General features: G+C 36.6%; 3 protein-coding genes across 3 annotated transcripts; all 3 read left to right on the top strand.

Annotated features, from left to right (window-relative positions):
• The first annotated feature begins 774 nt into the window (after window positions 1–774).
• On the top strand, window positions 775–1,458 carry LOC145739982 (uncharacterized). The gene has a single exon (XM_081995304.1). It carries the CDS (start codon window positions 775–777, stop codon window positions 1,456–1,458), a length of 684 nt encoding a protein of 227 aa, XP_081851430.1.
• Window positions 1,459–2,872: 1,414 nt separating this feature from the next.
• LOC145739981 (uncharacterized) lies at window positions 2,873–3,840 on the top strand. The gene is made up of 2 exons (XM_081995303.1): window positions 2,873–3,115; window positions 3,160–3,840. The coding sequence occupies exons 1-2, from the start codon at window positions 2,873–2,875 to the stop codon at window positions 3,838–3,840; spliced, it is 924 nt and encodes a 307-aa protein (XP_081851429.1).
• A 1,182-nt stretch (window positions 3,841–5,022) lies between these two features.
• LOC145739979 (uncharacterized) lies at window positions 5,023–6,163 on the top strand. The gene is made up of 2 exons (XM_081995302.1): window positions 5,023–5,694; window positions 6,035–6,163. Exons 1-2 carry the CDS (start codon window positions 5,023–5,025, stop codon window positions 6,161–6,163), a joined length of 801 nt encoding a protein of 266 aa, XP_081851428.1.
• The last annotated feature ends 9,845 nt before the right edge of the window (window positions 6,164–16,008 follow it).

Genomic DNA, 16,008 nt, shown 5'->3' with positions numbered 1-16,008 from the left:
TGTAGTTTCGAAATTAACGAATTTAGCAGATAGACATTTTTAAAGCTTCCGGGATTTGTATTATCATAGAATTCATTTATAATGGCTTCACAAACTGCTAAGTATCTATCAGATCGTTCGGGTTTCCATCGAAAACAGGAACACATTTGAGATATTCAGAGTTAAATGCTTGCGACATATTTGCTTCTAAATTTTTATCTTGGTTACTGTTCCGGCGTTAATAACTTAAGTGCACAGTGCGGCAACGTTGTGTTTGTGCGCGTGTCCTCCCCACCCCGGGAAAGAGACGAGAGACTGAGACGGAAGACGGTCGACGATTCGAGAGAAAAACTCGAACGCAAGCAGTCATCAGTCAAGTCTAGTTAAACCTTTTATAATTATGTTTTTACGTTTTATAATTGTTCTGTAAATTTTAATGCGTTGTGTTCAAAATAAATACTAGAAAACTACAGTCCACGAGTTTCATAACATGGTCCAATCGAGCCGCATAGAAACAAGAAGATTTGCCAGCATTTCAAGGAACTAGAAGTCGGCCGTGTCCGCCATTTTCGTCGTCAAGTGTAGCGGAGTCTAGCAGCGGGACGGCGCCAGTCAATTCACCCTAGAAAGCAGCAGTGCCTATGTCATTATACGGCGGAGTACGGTGGGTCGTATCCTTTTTACTAGTCCAGTTGATAAAATTCAGAGTTGTTTCATTCCTGAAATTACTTGTTTCGTTTTAATCTCAGTTTATCTTTGCAATTTGTTTAATACGTGCTTTATTACAAGTTCATAATGGTTGATTCTGTTTTAAATAGAAAAAGAGGCTCACTGAAGGCCACTTTAACTAGCTTTATAAAATTTGTCGATACCTGCAAGCAAAGCAATCAACCATTATCTGCCATTCAAGCAACAAATTTACGTGAAAGGCTATTAAAAATTGAAGAAATATATTCTCAATTTTGCGATATTCAATGCGAAATTGAGAATCTAGTTGAGGACGAACAGTTAGAGGCGCAATATGAAAAACGCTCTCAATTTGAAGATCTTTATTTTGAAAATGTAGCCACGGCAAGAACATTATTGCCGGCTGAGCTAGAAAGCAATCAGTCTTCTGTATTATTACAAGCAACCCAGCAATCAAATCATCATAGCACCGAAAGTAATAACAAAAACGTTGGTCAAGTTAGAATGGCAGTCAAGTTGCCAGACATTCCATTACCCAGTTTCAACGGCTCTTTCGAAGGTTGGTTGGAATTCCGCGATACGTTTGAATCTTTAATCAATTCGAATGATGATTTGTCTAGCATTCAAAAATTCCACTATTTAAGAGCTTCTTTAGAGGGCAAAGCTCAAGAAGTAATAAAATCTGTCGAGTTTTCAGAAAATGGTTACACCATTGCATGGCAAGCCTTAAAAAGTCGATTTAACAATTCTAAATTGTTGATACACAATCACATCAAAGCAATTTCTCTTTAGAAGGTATCAACAAAGAAATTTCAAGTAAAATTAGAAGCTTTATTGATCAATTCTCAAAACATTTGAGTTCAATAAAACAATTAGGGCAAGATACAAGCAACTGGGATTCGCTATTAATATTTTTGCTCAGTTCAAAGCTGGACTCTAAAACAGCAATGGACTGGGAAAGATTTTCTATTCAAAATTCCTCCCCCACTTTGTCTGATTTTATCGCATTTTTGACGGATAAGGCTAACATATTGGAAACAATTGAACAAAGGGCAGGTCCTACTATTTCCAAAGAAAAAGGTAAACAAGGTAGGGATTATTCTAACTTTACTAGACAAACTAGTTGCGTTGGCGGCAGGCTAGCGTGTTATTTTTGCAATAATGCATGCCATTTATTCATGTGACAAATTTTTGCAATTACCATTCACGGAAAAACTTAATTTCGTAAAAACTAGAAAATTATGTCGAAATTGTCTACGCGATAACCATCCCGGCAAGCAATGTAAGATGGGTCCTTGTCGAAAATGTAAATCTTACCATAATACACTTTTGCATACAGACAAAAAACTAACTAACGACGAGCAAACGAATTTTCAAGGTGACAATCATAACGTTGACAGCTCTGGTCAAAATATTGAACATGTGACTTCCGCGACAAGCAACCGGTCCAATTCTGTGGGGTGCTACTCCAATTTCGTACTTTTGTCGACAGCTAGAATAAAATTTGTTACCCAGTCTAACAAAATAATTTACGCCCGTGCATTATTGGATAGCGGTTCACAGTCATCATTTATTTCCTCAGATTTAGTTCAACGTTTAGGTTTGAAAGAAAATAAAATTAAATTGTCCGTATTTGGCTTAGGCAACCGCGAGTCTAGCATCGCGAGTAAATGCTCCGTTCAGTTTTATTCACTTTACAACAATTTTAACGCTACTTTGACGTGTTACATTCTTCCCGAAGTCACTAGCATTTCTCGAGGTCATACTTATTGCCTTCAAGACTTAAGAATTCCTTCAAATTTAAAGCTTGCAGATCCAAACGCTCTCGATTCCGGTCCTGTTGACATTTTGATTGGAGCAGATTTATTCTGGGATGTTTTGCGTCATCAAACTGTAGCTCTAGGAAAAGGCTTACCATCTCTACGAGAAACGGAGTTAGGTTGGATTCTGACGGGTGTTTGCCATCAAATAACAAGTCTACTAAAATGTCTAATAGCGTTAGTTGTAATACGTCAAAAATTGAAATTGACCAGTTATTAGCCAAATTTTGGGAGATTGAAGAGACAAGTACTTCAAAAATTCTATCTCAAGATGAAATTGAAACTGAAAATATTTTAATAAAACCACTCGTCGAGAATCTAGCGGGCGTTTTGTGGTAACGTTACCATTGAAACAACCGGTTGAAAGTTTAGGAGAGTCAAAAACTATGGCAGAAAAGAGATTTTTTGCCATTGAGCGCAAGTTAAATAAAAATCCGTCTTTCAAACAATACTACGTCGATTTCATGACCGAATACGCTCAGCTAGGTCACATGTCTGAAGTTCAAAATGTAGACAACAATCAATCAAGTAACTCTGAGTATTATATGCCTCATCACGGTGTTCTCCGAGAGTCTAGCTTAACTACCAAATTACGCGTGGTTTTTGACGCTTCTGCCGCTACCACAATGGTTTATCGTTGAACAATATCCAAAGAGTCGGGCCCGTGTTACAGGATGATTTATTTGCCATCCTCATGCGATTTAGAAAACACGAATACGTAGTATCCGCTGATGTCGCAAAAATGTACCGGCAGGTGCTTATAGAACCGGCTCAAAGAAAACTCCAAAGAATTTTTTGGAGGTCAAATTCCGATGAGAACTTAAGAACATACGAGCTCAATACCGTGACATATGGCCAAGCAAGCGCTAGTTATTTAGCCATTCGGTGCTTATTCGAATTAGCGAGCGAGTGCGATGAATCTGACCCTTTAATAGCAAGCGTAATCCGTCATGATTTCTACGTCGATGATCTTTTGACAGGATCAGATTCGATAGAGGAATTACAACATGTCTGTCGCGGTGTGTCTAAGATGCTAAGAAGTGGCTGTTTTGAGCTCAGAAAATGGCACTCAAATAGGCCACACATCTTGCAGCACATCAATGATGTGGATATTTCTGGTGAAGTATTACAGTTTGCTTCTGATGAAACTTCTAAAGTCCTAGGTTTAATTTGGTCATGGAGCGACGATTCATTACTTTATGAAATTAGAAATCCACCTAATCAGCAAAGATACACCAAAAGAAATGTGCTATCACTTATAGTGAGCATCTTTGACCCGTATTCTCAGCCCTTGTATTGTGCTCAGCAAAATATTTATGCAACGTTTATGGGCATGCAAGCTATCTTGGGATGACGCTTTGCCCCAGCCTATGGCTCAAGAATGGAGTGAATTTTGTAATGAGTTGTCGCTACTAAATTCGTTAAAGGTCGAACGACATGCAATATTTCATAATTCGGTTAGGGTTCAGTTGCATGGGTATCTGACGCGTCCGAGAAAGCATACGGGGCTGTGTGTATTTGCGTTCCACTAATCATTTGGGCGATGTAAAAATATCACTTCTATGTGCAAAATCTAAAGTCTCTCCAGTAAAATCATTGACCATCCCTAAGCTCGAGTTATGTGGAGCCCTCTTGCTGGCCAGATTGGTAGGCAGGGTAGTTGATTCTTTAAAATGCAATCTTGAACAGTGTGTACTTTGGAGCGATTCGGCAATTGTCTTAGCCTGGTTGAAAGCTAGCCCAAACGTTTTAAAAATATTTGTTGGTAATCGTGTAGCCGAAATTCAAGGGTTAACAGAGCAGTACAACTGGCGACACGTTCCAAGTAGTGACAATCCCGCTGATCTTGTATCGAGAGGGTTGTTACCCAATAAAATTTTGAGTTCACATTTATGGTGGCACGGTCCAGACTGGCTTGCAAAACACGAAACTGAGTGGCCTGTTACTTCGACGATTAATGAAGTAATACTAGAATTAAGACCCCAGCACGTTTTGATAGCGGTCAGAGCCCATTGTACCAAAACGATTTTCCCTTTAACCGTTTCTCTTCTCTTTTGCGTTTACAGCGAGTAGCCGCATATTTATTAAGATTTAAGGATAATTGCCTCACTGCGGTAGCAAATAGAAAAACGGGTACCCTCACGCTGTCTGAATTGCGTCGAGCTTGGACACACCTCATTAAAGCTGCCCAAGCTCAGAGCTTTTCTGAAGAAATTGTCAGGATAAATAATAAAAACTTACCTGTCAACCACAAATTAAGTAGTTTAACACCCTTTTTGGACCAGAATGGTTTATTAAGAGTGGGAGGGCGCTTAAACCATTCAGAATTTCCGGTAGAGAAAAAGCACCCATTAATACTAGATTCGCGTCATTCATTTACCAGATTAATTTTCGAACATGAACATAAGTATCTATTACATCCGGGTCCTCAATTGCTATTGTCAAGTGTCCGTGAAAAAATTTGGCCCTTAGCGGGACGAAACCTATCCGGTCTGTTACCAGAAAATGCCTCCGCTGTTTTAAATTCAAGCCTGCAATGGCGCAACCTTTAATGGGTAACTTGCCTAAAGAAAGATTTGTTACTGCTAGTCCATTTCATATTGTTGGAATTGACTACGCTGGACCTTTTTTGATACGTAAAGGCCGCGGTCGTGTTTCGGAAAAATGTTATGTTGGAGTTTTTGTTTGTTTCGCGACCAAAGCGCTTCACCTAGAATTGATATCTGGTTTGTCTTCCAAATCCTTTATACAAGCATTACGCAGATTTATTTCAAGAAGAGGAAGACCAGCCAGAATTTATTCCGACAACGGAACCACCTTTGTTGGAGCCAAACGCGAACTGGGTCTATTTCTGAAGCACAGTAAAGATGATTTGATTGCCTCTTGCGTAAACGACAGCATTGAATGGTCTTTCATTCCGCCCTATTCTCCCCACTTTGGTGGTCTTTGGGAGGCCGGCGTGAAAAGCGTCAAACATCATTTAAAGCATGTATTAGCAAATGCTCAACTCACCTTCGAGGAGTTTACTACAGCTTTATGTCAGATTGAAGCAATTCTGAACTCTAGGCCCATTTCTCCTTTATCCTCCGATCCCAACGACCTCCTACCATTAACCCCGGCCCACTTTCTCGTTGGCAAAACTCTGATATCCGCTCCGGACGAACCAATAGAAGAAATACCTACAAATCGACTTACAAGGTTTCAGCTGGTACAAAAAATCTGTCAGCACTTTTGGACACGATGGAAACGAGAGTACCTTTCTGAGTTACAACGGCGGTCAAAGTGGAAAGCAAGCAAGGGCTCTATCAAACAGGGAGCATTAGTACTTCTCAAGGACGACAACACTCCTCCGACTGATTGGCGTTAGGACGAGTAGTGGAAACTCATTTGGGACTCGACGGGATATGTCGTGTTGCAACCATCAAGACTCTTAGGGGAATCGTTAAAAGGAGCTTTTCTCGGATTTGCCCTGTTCCTATTGACGATTGAAAGTCCGACACTTTCAAGGGGGGAGTTATGTTCCGGCGTTAATAGACTTAAGTGCACAGTGCGGCAACGTTGTGTTTGTGCGCGTGTCCTCCCCACCCCGGGAAAGAGACGAGAGACTGAGACGGAAGACGGTCGACGATTCGAGAGAAAAACTCGAACGCAAGCAGTCATCAGTCAAGTCTAGTTAAACCTTTTATAATTATGTTTTTACGTTTTATAAATTGTTCTGTAAATTTTAATGCGTTGTGTTCAAAATAAATACTAGAAAAACTACAGTCCACGAGTTTCATAACAGTTACTGTTTTGTGAAAATGTATTTGTAACGTTTGATAAAACGGATGGTTTTAAAGAAATATTATATTTATGATTAACTGTTTCAAAATTTGAGAGTCGGTTTCAAGTGAATCTTCGGTTTCAGAATCGGAAGACATCAAACAATTGTACTTACATAAAACAAACAATCAATATCTTCATTGCGTTTGGTATTGTACTATAAGGCTAACGGTCTAAATTTGGCAATGGAGTCCTCTTCTAAACGTTATCCTTGCGGAGTTGGACAATTTGGTTCCAAGTCCCAGTCTTCTTGAATGGCTGCTGCGTCTTCGATAGATCCAACACACCACGGCACGGAAAGTCTCAAAAATTCAATATTCGGTAAATCGTTAACACGAAAGTCTATCGTTCGATACGATCGACCCCAAATATCCTACCGACTGCGCCAAATAACTGTCACGCACCAGAAGACTTCTTTTTAAAAAGCTTTAATAATACCAAAAGATACAGCTAAAGAATATGTCTTAACTAGATTAATAAATTTTACCGACTAACTAGAAAAAATATGGAAATGACCAATGTCCGCACTGACTGTGGAGGGGATCTGCTGACAGTGCTGACTCGGTGAATCTTCATTAGGGTTAGCGTACTGAGCGGTGAGATAATTTGCTTGAAAACAGTTACCGATACTGAAGAAATAAATGATTTTCTTCCAAACACCCTGTATTTCTTTAACAAACCATTTTTGAAATATGATCTATACAGGGTAATTCAAATTCGACCCTCACCATTGGGATCTCAGAAACCATATGAGATACGAGAAAGTTTAAATTTGGGTAAAGTTGCGCAATTTAAAGCTCAACCAAATACCGTTTTAAAAATTTCGATTTTCCGAGTGCTTCCGAAGATATCCGAAAAAATCTGTAAATTTGATTTTTTGTTTTTATTTATTTCTAACCTTATTTGAAGAGATATCCCAAATCTACAAGCATCTTTGCTTTGTCATTTTTTCCCCAGTTATTCGATGATAGATTCCAATTTGCCACACGACATTTCGTTTTTCGGCAGTCATCATCAATTTTCTTTTTTTTTATGGGCGCCATATTGAATTTTTAGCCCACCAAATAGTACGTTTTATTCTGATTTTAGTGATGTATAATGACTTATGATTTGCTTCATAAATGACAAAATAAAATTCAATAAAAACTAATTCTACTTTAGTTGGCTTTGAGTTAATGAGACGTTTTATGAAATGTCATTATTTGACAGTACTTGTCTGTCAAACACGATAATTCGGACGATTATTAGAGCAAGTCAAGTTAAAAATGTATCTAGAAAAGAAACCGGGGCACAAAATGTTATTATTATACAAGGATTGCTGCAGAATTTAGGTTAATCAGAAGAGATTTGGTAGCATCTCTAACTTAAACCGGTCATTTAAATTTCCAAGAGAAAGATCATCATTTTAGGAACTTCATTTTTTGCCAAAATTGATTTTTTTTGTAATGTTAATTGCAAGTTTAAATAATTTAATATGGGATTTTGAAAAACATCAATCAAGCTATGTTTTGGTTAAGTTTTAACTAAATAAAGTTATGTGGTGCTGTCGGCTTACTGATTACAGTTGGTTTGCACTCATATTATTAACTTAGTACCAAATTTGTGTTGAAGCTTAAAATAATATTGCCTCGTTTTTCCTCATTGTGTCTAAGTATGTTCAGGCCAATTGCGTGTGACAAGTACTACCAAGTAATTTTCATAAAACCTCTCATAACCTCAAAGCCAACAAAGGTAAAATTAGTTTTTATTCAATTGTTTTGTTATTTATGAAGCAAATCATAACTGATTCATCACTAAAATCAGCATAAAACGTACTATTTGGTGGGTTAAAAATCCAATATGGCCCCCATAAAAAAAAGAAAGTTGATGATGGCTGCTGAAAAACGTCGGCCGGCAAATATGAATCTATCATCGAATAGCTGGGAAAAAGTGGCAATGAAAAGATGCTTTTAGTTTTGGAATATCTCTTCAAATAAGGTTAGAAATATAAAATTAAAATTAAAATTTTCAGTTTTTTTAAATATCTTCGGAAGTACTCGGAAAATCAAAATGTTTACTACTGCATTTGGTTGAGCTTTAAATGACGCAACTTTGCCCCAATTTAAACTTTCTCCCAATGGTGAGGGTCGAATTTGAATTACCTGTATAGCAACTGGCATTATTTCTTGATGTATAATCGATGATTAAGATTTTTTGCAATTGTTAGAAAACACCATGTATGTACTGTTGTCTAAAGACATGTTTAAAGTAATAGTAATAATGAGGTACAGTCTGATTATTATAACTTTAGTTGCATGTCATAACAGAGGTGATTGTATTGCCAACCAAATTTACACAACATGACAATAACATTGCATAGATATGGAACACCGTTTTCCTCTTTAATGATTGAAGTGTAAAGTAATGTTTGCATGATCTGAAGTTTAAACCACACTATTGTCTGGTTACTTACATGATTATTTCAGGCAACTACTAAGCAAGGGTCGTTTTGATATAAAAAAATTGCCCTATAAATCAATTTTTTTTTTAAGATTATTTTTTTATTAGACCTTTGTCAACTTTTCTACATATCGCTATTTAATTTCTAGCACCTTGACATACGGACAATAAAAGGTGTCTAAACTAGAGGATTTGCTTAATTAGTATATTAAGTGAGGCGGCCATTTCCATAACGTTGCGAGTGACAAATTATAAAATTTTCAGTAGGTAAAAAATATATTTTTTAATGAAATAGGTTTAATACGTTTAAAGGTATTATATTGCCACGACTAACGTGACTTGTTGAATTGAATGCAAGTTTACTGCCTGGGATCTCGTTTCAGTGTGAAATAAACACATAGTTACACACCATTAAATTTTATTAAATAAGTTCCTTAACCTAAACAACTCATAACTTACTAACTAATAAAATAAGCGGTTTACTAATCTTATAAAAACGTTACTAACTTCCAATAAAATCATAATAAATAGGTGTAAGATCAATACACAAAAATAAAGTACAATAGTAATACTTACACTTCTAATGAAGATAGAATCTTGGAGAGAGGCTTGTCACTTGTAGCGCCATTTTCCGAGTTTCTGCTCGGCAAAGCAGGACTGACTGAAATTATCCCCTCTCTAGGATATAACTTCATGCCAAACACTGGTTCCACGGTAGGTTTATACTCCGGTGCATAGTTTAGCTATTGCATCATAAGTGCAGGTGCATTTTAACCGCATTCCACATTTTTTATGTTTCCGTTCAAGTGAAATAAATTTCATTTATTTCTATCGTGACAATATAATACAGACATAACGTAAAAGATCGATAAACAATGGCTGGTTAAAAAATAGTCTAAAGGCAAAACGCTGTAAGGGTCAAGTTTTGAACTGCTGTTTCCTATGGTTGAAATTCTTTTCAAGATAAATTTGGACACCCAGGTGATCCGAATTTCTCTTAAAAAAGCTTCTTAGCTTTACCGTCCAGAACGGGAGCATTTGTTCGATCTCATTTTTACGAAATACTAAAGTGAGTTTTAGTTTTTTGAAGCTGCATCGTTTTAAAGCTAATGCTACTTCAGGTTTGAGTACATTGGTCTGATTCCATCCAGCGACCTCACTATGTCCTTAAGCCACCATCACAATACCAAATTTACCTTTCGTTGTTGAACTTGCGTAGCTGTTGAAATTTGTTTGTATTGAGTTTTACAGCGCCTTAAAATAAGCATTTCCGGCGTTTTCACGGCAAAGTTACATTTTCTCTATTATTAATTCGAGAAAAAGATAGTATTCGGAGTAGAATAATGAAAAATAAATTGCTAGCAGTTGCTCAACTCTACGTTTCATATAATTGCATAGCGGTACATACAACGTCATGACTTGCATCTCTCTTTTTATTGCGAAACGTGCTTTACTCGTATTGTTGACAGTTACCTTCAAAGATTTATGAAATATCTGCAGCGGTTTTGAAGAAAATAAATTCAGATTTGTTTATCCAAATTTAAGCAGCCTGTATAATAGGTTTTTTAAGGTCTTTTAGTAATAATTAGTTGTTTTAAGTATGTCTTTGCACCATAATTATTTAGCAATAAAATGCGCATCTTTGCCTCCATCTCTCTCTATCAACTATAGTTTCTGAGATAGCAATGCTAATGCATCGAATTCGTAACCCCTGTGTAATAATTTTTTAAACAAAGTCGGAATTAGTTTTTGAAAATGTTTCTTGGTTGTTCCGCTTATTTGTAGGTACCACCTTTTTTTGTTAAGGTGCGGTAATAGTATATTCAAAAACTACTTTGCTTAATGCACACTTTACACTTTTTGATCGGCTGTTGTTGAATTATTATAGGGTTAAGGCAATGTTCAGTTGGATGATTAAAAAATGTTTCCTACGATCGTGTGGAAAAGTGTACTTTGCCGTACCGTTTCCTGTTTGATCGCCTCTTCAGTGGATGGTGCACGAGTTTTAAGATCTTTTTCCCCCTAGGGTCTCACCCAGCCCTAAATGGGTCTAGTTTAAGTTTTTAATTTTAATTTAATGTGCTACAGTTAGTTTTTTCTCCATAATGAGCATTGTTCACCTACTTAACTATGTTAGTCACTAATTCGTTATAACATGGGTCTCTCTGTCTCTCCCCTTGTAAAAAGACAGTAGTCACATTGATCGATCGATTTAAGCTCCTGAAGATGGTCATTTATGTGACCGAAACTTGTTGAGCAGACCTTACCATCTAAGGTCATAATAAAGTATTGTGGAGAAGACTGTTTGTCATTTCCTTCCTTTCGTACTCTTGCGACTCCACTGAAAGAATATGGACTACTACTTCTTTCCAAAAAATAAAATCTTACCATTTTTGTGGTACGTTGTGAGTTAGGCGTAGGACTGTCAAACGCAGATTTTTATACAGATATGTTTTATTTATAAATAATCACCTTTTAAAAATCGCAGAAGCAAGTGTTTGTTTTGCAAGCTTAGAAATTGGTTTCAAATACATACTAAAATTAATATTTTTTTGTTCCAGATATTGTCCCGGTGGTGAGAAGCAAAACTAGTCGTCCAGGTGAAGAGTGGAATTCCTATTTTTTTATTAATAAATTGAGGATGGAGGCGGGGGTTGTGGGTAGTTTTATTTGCTTTATTGTTCTGCCATATGCAGCATTGAGCAATTACCGAGAACATATATTTTAGTTCCACATTAATGAAAACGTATTACTACTGTTACGTAATTTATTGATTCGACATCTTCACAATATTTGGCTCAAGAATTTTCATTTAATGTCTGAATAAATGGCGAAGTATTAGAAAAGTGTCATTCTTTTTTGTCAATCTACGCATGGCGAACTGAGTAACTGTGCAGAAGTTGACATTGGGAGTGAACATAGACCAGCAATCAGCCATTTATATCTATCAAACGTACGATTTACTTTTCAACTGATTGACATTCTGCAGCAAAATCATTCGAGGAATAAATACGATTGCCACCTTTTTTATAAAAGAAAATCGTCTCTTGGAAAATAGAGAGCAAAACACAGTAAACGAAAATTTGTCGAGAGGTTAATAGGTACTTAGGTGATTTTTTCAATCGCTTTTTTATGCAAGATAATTAAAAACACACAAACATTTATAAATCCAAATTAAAACTTTATTAAAGAACGTACTCTAAAACTTAACTAATTGCATATTATGTCAACATTTACAATAGTATTTTGTATTAAATTTTGCTGGTTCATTAAGTTGAAAATCTTTCCCATAAGCATTGCTACGAGGAACTGATATCACTATCTGAACTATTTGTTTCAAAGTTAGATCTTCCACATTTTTGACAAAGTGCACCACTTGTCTGCGGCAGAAATATCATCGTTTATGATAGACCCATATGCCTTTTTCGAGCAGACAAAATTGTTCAAGCTCTCCACCTGGTTTTCATTAAACCATTCCATCAATTGGAAAATAATACACATTCCTTGTTGTAGCGTGCTGTTGAATCCAAAGGTGACAGAACCAGTTTGTTGTTACACCTAATAACCTAATATACAATGTTACTTAGAAGTTTCAAATAATGAATGTCCAATGGTATTCTTTTAAAACTTGCCAGTGAATGAGTTTTCTCGGACAAGTTAATTAACCCAAATGATCCCAAAACTATTTTTTTTAAAAAACCTTTTTTTCTTCAGAGGCAGATTATTTAGGGCGTGTCTAGAATATCATTCTTATAAAGGGTGTTTCAAAAACATTTGCTTATTTTATGCAATAAAAAAAATACTAAAATTGTTTTTCTAAATAAATTTATTACCAAAGCCTCATATTAAATTTTTATTTATGGAAAAGAGTATTGGATAAATGAGCACCGTTCATGTTTTCACACTCTCGTAATCTCGAACCGAAGTTTTCGATCACTCTCTGAAGCTTGCACGAGGAACAGCGTTAATTTCATCTGGTATTTTGTGCTTCAATTCTCTCAAATCCTGTGGCGGTTGGGTGTATACCTTACACTTGAGTGTCCCCATAAAAAGAAATCTGCTGGTGTCAAATCGGGACTTCTTGGTGGCCAGTTAATGTCTCCTCTGCGACTGATGATCCTCCCTGGGAATAACTGATCAAGAGCATCCAAGGAAGCATTCGTGACATCGAGTTTCATCGCTCCATCTTGTTGGAAAAACGTGTTCTATTGTAGCCACCATGGTTCTGAATTGCAGGACTTAAAAAAGTCTTAATCATGTGGCAGTAGCGCTCAGATGTAACAGTTTGAGCTTGACCATCCTTAAAAAAACGGGCCAATGATTCCTTGCCTTGACATAGCAGCCCAGACATAACTTTAGGCGAGTGTAATGGCGTCTCATAAAGATTTTGCGGGTTCTGCTCGGCCCAATATCGGCAGTTCTGTTTGTTAACATGTCCGTTAATGTGAAAATTGGATTCATCAGAAAACCATATGTTGTTGCAACCGTTGAAGTCCTCTCTCATTATTCTACAGAACTCTGATCGATTAGCGGGATCCTGCGGTTTTAATTCTTGTGATAACAATCTTGTATGGATGGAAATGCATATCCTAGCGAATAATGCGATGAACAGTCGACTTATGCAAAATTAAACGCTGCACCCAATCTTAATGATTGCCGGGGATCCTCGTTAACGAATTGGCGTACACGTTCAATGTTTTCGTTCGATCTCGCTGACCTTGGGCGTCCAAGCGGTTTACTAGTCATCGTGTTTCCACTGTTCTCGAACTTTCTTATACAATATTTAATCAAATTTTCACTTGGGACATCTCTCATTCTTGCTATGTTAAAATGATTCCTGTACAAACGACGCACAAGGGCATAAGAATCGTTGTTTTTATAAAACGCACGAACACAAAAAGCACGTTGCGGTCCCGTAAAACGCTCCATTGCAACTAAACTTAACAATGTTGCCAAACGTTTGCCAACTATCTCCTTTCTCCGAAACATGCGTATTGCGCCATAGGACGATCCAAAAATGAAAATATTTCTGGGACACCCTTTACTTAATTTTTGCTGGACACGAATCACCACCTAACAATAATTTTAATGTTTCTAATGCCCCTGGCTTAATATTTGGTTCATTAAATAGTCAAATTCGTCTATTTACACAATCATGTAATGGAAATGAATAACTTATTAAGTTTCCAATTTGACTAAAGTTAAAAAAATTATGAATTAAACAATCTATAAAATAAGATTTCCCTGATCCGGGAGGTCCTAAAATATGTATAGTATTAACTTTTGGAAGTTTTTTATCAATAACATTAATACAATCAGTTAAAAAATTTAAAATACTTGTTTCATCATTATTATATTGAAAATGCAGAAGTTCTTTTAAAACTTGTACTGAATCTTCAATAGATTAATAATAATCATCTGTATTACCATGAAAAGCTGCATACAATGGAGTTTTGTTACTTATCCACTCATAAATATCATTTATACTTTTTTCAACCAACTCAGAATTAAATAAATCCATAGCAACTTGTATTGAAGCGTGAACATTTGCAGTACCCGCTTACCCAGGAACAAACCGGAGGATGTGGACAAGGTCAGTGTGGAAGATCCACACAGAATAAACCACCGTTATATTTTGTTCCCATTGTTGCTTTAAGCATTGCTGCAGATTCGGTTCTAGTGACGTTTGGCAAAATGTCGTGAAGTAGTCGTGCTCCTTTAAGAGATCTACGAACTTCGGAAATGAAATTGTATTCGTTGAATTTGTTGCTCCCCGCTAGTTTGATTTGCTTCTTTATTTTCTGGAGTGGTAGTAAAAAGTTCTTTAATGAGCGTTTGCCAGCTAAGTTGTTTTCGTTCTGCATGATTACTTGCGTTAATTCTAACCATTGTAATATCAGGTAAAAAGGAAGTTGCTCCACTTGAATGGGCCAAAGAAGTTCCAGCAAATTCAGAAGACAGGAAATCTCGCATGGTGCCATCATTGAATTGGTTAGTTGAGGTGGTGAAAGGTCTTCGCAATCGCTATAAAATATTTAATCTTCACGTGCGCTCCATAACTTTACAATTTCTCGACGCTTACTAATTTCTCCCCAATAACATATTAAAGAATTATCATTATTGCACGTATCTACAGCACAAATATCGCAATTTAAGTGGCCTTTAGTATGTTCGTGAACCAACATTAAACTTACATCTTTAACATTGTATGCCACTTTTTCCCAAAACGTATTACTTAATGTACGGTAACACTTTGCACAAAGAATCATTATAGTTCCATTTGATTCTATCATAGCTGAATAGTAATAATTGCAAAATGATAACATGGTATGGTGTTGTGTTGGACGATTCCACAACCACCAATTTTCTTGTGCTTCAGTAATTTTTCCAGTTCCATTTTGTACACGCATATCTTCGGGTGCTTCATAGAAATTATTTATTTCTTTGATTTTCTTTAAATTTCATTACTGGGGTAAAATTCGCAGCAACGATATCTATCACTTACGACATCTTCACCAGTTTCTAAGTCTGCTTCTGTTTCACTATTTATCGGCACTTCTGGTGATGTAACAACGTTGCACAATTCTTCTAAAGCTTCTGCACAATCACTAACTGCTGGTGAAGTAGACATGGTTTAACGTGTTGGACCAATCTGCTTTTTAAACTGTTTGGAAGAAACTATAAACTCAAAATTATCAAAGTCGTGTAAATCATAAGGTAATTCCAAATTTGATACTAATTTTAATTTTGTCAACTCATACCTTAAGTGCGTGCCTTGGGGTAATTGTTTGGATGCAATATATTTTGCTTTGAAAATAAGATTGATGCTATCATTACATCAAATTCTTCGTTTAGTTCATTGCATAATTGACTAATTAAGCTGAGATGATCAGTAACCGTTTGACTGTAAGTTAAGGAGTTGATTCTTTTTACAGTATTTTTAGAGAAATTATTGAACTTTAACATATTTTTGTCGTTTAATTGACGCTCTTGCCCCTGTAGCGCCACTGGCGGGTCCTCCTGGGTTGCCCCAGGATTCGTCAGGTTCGATGCCCTGAGAGTATCTTCAAGCCCCAGGACATTCCAGTCTAATACGTCTGGCTCGGATATTTCCATGTCTTCCAACATTAAAAAAAGTGAGAGGGATGCCAGTCGGTTTTTCTGCTTTTAACTTTTTAATTTTAGATACCGACAAACTAACAAAAATATATATACCCAGAGCTTTCTGATTCTCCTCAAGCCTCCAAGGATTGAAAGAATA

The sequence above is a fragment of the Ips typographus genome, unplaced genomic scaffold, assembly GCF_016097725.1.
Source record: "Ips typographus isolate SLU unplaced genomic scaffold, UJ_Ityp_2.0 IpsContig87, whole genome shotgun sequence".
Taxonomy (NCBI): Eukaryota; Metazoa; Arthropoda; class Insecta; order Coleoptera; family Curculionidae; genus Ips; species Ips typographus.
This window is presented reverse-complemented; position numbering and strand designations above follow the sequence as displayed.